Source organism: Poromitra crassiceps (assembly GCF_964638095.1).
Source record: "Poromitra crassiceps genome assembly, chromosome: 6".
NCBI lineage: Eukaryota > Metazoa > Chordata > Actinopteri > Beryciformes > Melamphaidae > Poromitra > Poromitra crassiceps.
The window spans coordinates 61587612-61592611 of NC_139627.1; the positions used below are offsets into that span (position 1 = coordinate 61587612).

Here is a 5000-nt window from a genome sequence, read left to right on the forward strand (position 1 = left end):
TTTAACTCTCTGACTCTAACTCTCTGACTCTTTAACTCTCTGACTCTTTAACTCTCTGACTCTTTAACTCTCTGACTCTTTAACTCTCTGACTCTTTAACTCTCTGACTCTAACTCTCTGACTCTTTAACTCTCTGACTCTTTAACTCTCTGACTCTTTAACTCTCTGACTCTTTAACTCTCTGACTCTTTAACTCTCTGACTCTAACTCTCTGACTCTTTAACTCTCTGACTCTTTAACTCTCTGACTCTTTAACTCTCTGACTCTTTAACTCTCTGACTCTAACTCTCTGACTCTTTAACTCTCTGACTCTTTAACTCTCTGACTCTTTAACTCTCTGACTCTAACTCTCTGACTCTTTAACTCTCTGACTCTAACTCTCTGACTCTTTAACTCTCTGACTCTAACTCTCTGACTCTTTAACTCTCTGACTAACTCTCTGACTCTTTAACTCTCTGACTCTTTAACTCTCTGACTCTAACTCTCTGACTCTTTAACTCTCTGACTCTAAAGGCTGAATTATGCTCACCCTGCCGTGAAGGGCGCGGGGGTGGAGCGAGGGCCGGGCGCGTCAAATGACGTAAATTTGTTGGCCGTGGTTATTCGCTAGCTCCGTCTGGCACTCGCCTTGTGCCTGATTTTTTTTCTAACAGCGCGAGCAGCGCACGGCTTCTCTCCAAACATGTCCGCTTTCAAGCCACTGAGCCCTGAACACTGAGCTGTGTTTTCCCCACATTTCTTGACCCATGTGGTAGGCTATAAACTTTGATTTGCAACTGTTCGTTTTTAGTAATTTCACCAAGTAAATGTGTTGTGTTGAGAGCATTATTGAGAGAGATTAAAAGCAGCACAGAGTAGGCTATCAGGGCTGAGAAGTAAAACGGCTTTCAGTAAAAACAAGTTTGGTGATTTGATTCCTTCATGTGCTGATATACGGTCGTTTGAGAGTGAAAGTGCACTCAGTACTGCACAGCGTTTCATTGCGACTTTTCACGGGCTGTTCTCACCATTGTACAATACATGCTGATCACTTTCTGAGTATAATGGCATCTGCCCCAGCGTGAGGTCTGCACGGAGACTCGCGGGGCCCCACCCCACGGAGCTTTGCTCGAGTATAAGAGCACCTTAACTCTCTGACTCTTTAACTCTCTGACTCTCGGTCTCTCTAACAGCGTTTCTCTAATCCTGTCTCTCTCTGACTCTCCAACTCTCTTAGCAGCCCGTCTGTAGCTGTGGTGGAATAGGAAGGTTCCTGAGTGAAATGACCCAGTAGTAGCCTACATCAGTGGCAGTCATTGTCACATTAGCTTTAACATAGAAAAATGCATTTTTCTCAGCAACCATGCATTCTGATTCTCTTAGCACCATGGTTGCCTTTTACTATAAGCCCTTATGAATTCTCCTTCATATCTTTCCTTGACTTCATGACCATCAAGGTCAAGGAAAAGTGGTTCGGAATAGCCGTTAGGACGTTTCTTTTTAACAATTTGAATCTAACTCTCTGACTCTAACTCTGACCCTGTGACTCTGACTCTGACTAACTCTCTGAATCTGTAACTCTCTGAATCTGTAACTCTCTGAATCTGTAACTCTCTGACTCTGACTAACTCTCTGACTCTATAACTCTAACTCTGTAACTGTGACTCAGAGCCTCAGTCAACTGTCTAACTCTTAGACTCTGACTCTAACTCTTTAGGCCATCCCTCAGACTCTCATTCCCACATGGAACCAACTCTCTAACTCTAGACTCTGACTCTCTAACTCTTTAGGCCATCCCTCATACTCTCATTCCCACATGGAACCAACTCTCTAACTCTAGACTCTGACTCTCTAACTCTTTAGGTCATCCTTCAGACTTTCAGTCCCACAAGGCGGCACCAACTCTCTAACTCTAGACTCTGACTCTGTAACTCTTTAGGCCATCCCTCAGACTCTCATTCCCACATGGAACCAACTCTCTAACTCTAGACTCTGACTCTCTAACTCTTCAGGTCATCCCTCACACTCTCAATCTCACATGGAACCATCTCTCTAACTCTTAGACTGACTATGTAACTCTTTAGATCATCCCTCAGACTCTCAGTCCCACATGGAACCATCTCTCTAACTCTTAGACTCTGACTCTGTAACTCTTTAGATCATCCCTCAGACTCTCAGTCCCACATGGAACCATCTCTCTAACTCTTAGACTCTGACTCTGTAACTCTTTAGATCATCCCTCAGACTCTCTGTCCCACATGGAACCATCTCTCTAACTCTTAGACTCTGACTCTGTAACTCTTTAGATCATCCCTCAGACTCTCTGTCCCACATGGAACCATCTCTCTAACTCTTAGACTCTGACTCTGTAACTCTTTAGATCATCCCTCAGACTCTCAGTCCCACATGGAACCATCTCTCTAACTCTTAGACTCTGACTCTGTAACTCTTTAGATCATCCCTCAGACTCTCAGTCCCACATGGAACCATCTCTCTAACTCTTAGACTCTGACTCTGTAACTCTTTAGATCATCCCTCAGACTCTCAGTCCCACATGGAACCATCTCTCTAACTCTTAGACTCTGACTCTGTAACTCTTTAGATCATCCCTCAGACTCTCAGTCCCACATGGAACCATCTCTCTAACTCTTAGACTCTGACTCTGTAACTCTTTAGATCATCCCTCAGACTCTCAGTCCCACATGGAACCATCTCTCTAACTCTTAGACTCTGACTCTGTAACTCTTTAGATCATCCCTCAGACTCTCAGTCCCACATGGAACCATCTCTCTAACTCTTAGACTCTGACTCTGTAACTCTTTAGATCATCCCTCAGACTCTCAGTCCCACATGGAACCATCTCTCTAACTCTTAGACTCTGACTCTGTAACTCTTTAGATCATCCCTCAGACTCTCAGTCCCACATGGAATCATCTCTCTAACTCTTAGACTCTGACTCTGTAACTCTTTAGATCATCCCTCAGACTCTCAGTCCCACATGGAACCATCTCTCTAACTCTTAGACTCTGACTCTGTAACTCTTTAGATCATCCCTCAGACTCTCAGTCCCACATGGAACCATCTCTCTAACTCTTAGACTCTGACTCTGTAACTCTTTAGATCATCCCTCAGACTCTCAGTCCCACATGGAACCATCTCTCTAACTCTTAGACTCTGACTCTGTAACTCTTTAGATCATCCCTCAGACTCTCAGTCCCACATGGAACCATCTCTCTAACTCTTAGACTCTGACTCTGTAACTCTTTAGATCATCCCTCAGACTCTCAGTCCCACATGGAACCATCTCTCTAACTCTTAGACTCTGACTCTGTAACTCTTTAGATCATCCCTCAGACTCTCAGTCCCACATGGAACCATCTCTCTAACTCTTAGACTCTGACTCTGTAACTCTTTAGATCATCCCTCAGACTCTCAGTCCCACATGGAACCATCTCTCTAACTCTTAGACTCTGACTCTGTAACTCTTTAGATCATCCCTCAGACTCTCAGTCCCACATGGAACCATCTCTCTAACTCTTAGACTCTGACTCTGTAACTCTTTAGATCATCCCTCAGACTCTCTGTCCCACATGGAACCATCTCTCTAACTCTTAGACTCTGACTCTGTAACTCTTTAGATCATCCCTCAGACTCTCAGTCCCACATGGAACCATCTCTCTAACTCTTAGACTCTGACTCTGTAACTCTTTAGATCATCCCTCAGACTCTCAGTCCCACATGGAACCATCTCTCTAACTCTTAGACTCTGACTCTGTAACTCTTTAGATCATCCCTCAGACTCTCAGTCCCACATGGAATCATCTCTCTAACTCTTAGACTCTGACTCTGTAACTCTTTAGATCATCCCTCAGACTCTCAGTCCCACATGGAACCATCTCTCTAACTCTTAGACTCTGACTCTGTAACTCTTTAGATCATCCCTCAGACTCTCAGTCCCACATGGAACCATCTCTCTAACTCTTAGACTCTGACTCTGTAACTCTTTAGATCATCCCTCAGACTCTCAGTCCCACATGGAACCAGTGTTTGTTTACGGCTCGCCTGCTGCTGACTGGAGACCAACAGCTGATCCAGCAGGAGCCGCCACGCATCGTCATCGAGGTGTACGACGATGACGCACTGGTACGCCGGGCTGTGTGTGTGTGTGTGTGTGTGTGTGTGTGTCTGTGTGTGTGTGTGTGTGTGTCTGTGTGTGTGTGTGTGTGTGTGTCTGTGTGTGTGTGTGTGTGTGTCTGTGTGTGTGTGTGTGTGTGTGTGTGTGTGTGTGTGTGTGTGTGTGTGTGTGAGCGTGCGTGCGTGCGTGCGTGCGTGCGTGCGTGCGTGTGTGTGTGTGTGTGTGTGTGCTTCTTGTGCGCTGACATGAAAAGTGAATGCACGGTCATATCTCTATTCATCTTTTCTCTCTTCTAAATGCATCATCTAAGTTTCTTCTTCTCTTTATTAGACATAAATGTTATTGTGATTGATAGTTTTTGAAAATTACATGCTATTAAATATGCTCTGTCTCATTATCATTAAGAACATCAGAAAATTAAATGATGGGTAATAATTGATGAGGACCAAATCTTTACAACCCTGTCCGTCATCGTGAAGGACAAGTAACAAGTCTAGCTGTTGTCAGCTGACAATATGCAGGTTTTTTGAGTCTATGTATGTGACAGTTTTGAGTTAATGTGTGTCTATGTAAGATGTATTGTCTGTGTGTTTTACCAAATGAATGAGCTAACTCTTATTGTGAAATGATAAAGTAACAAAGTTTTTATATAAAATGTTACACTGAAAAACATTCACTGAAACTGTAATCTGTGACTGTCATATTTACTGTAATTAATTAATGTGTAATAATATCAGTATTTACTTAATATCATTATGTTACATTACCCCGCCCTGTACGTGCAGGGTAAGGCGGAGTACCTGGGAGCCACAGTGGCAGTGCCGGAGGTGCATCTGACCTGTGATCCCTACAGCCCCCCCACGCTGCAGTACAGCCCGCTGCACTG

At 44.1% G+C, this 5000-nt stretch overlaps 1 protein-coding gene across 1 annotated transcript in view; it reads left to right on the forward strand.

The window, feature by feature from the left end:
- The window catches only part of fer1l6 (fer-1 like family member 6), a 113214-nt gene that overhangs the window by 53202 nt on the left and 55012 nt on the right, over positions 1 to 5000 (forward strand). The window contains exons 23-24 of the mRNA XM_083638767.1: positions 3988 to 4122; positions 4900 to 5000. The exon at positions 4900 to 5000 is cut by the window's right edge and continues 49 nt beyond it. Of these exons, the coding sequence (XP_083494893.1) occupies positions 3988 to 4122; positions 4900 to 5000 (236 nt within the window). The remainder of the gene's footprint in view (positions 1 to 3987; positions 4123 to 4899) is intronic.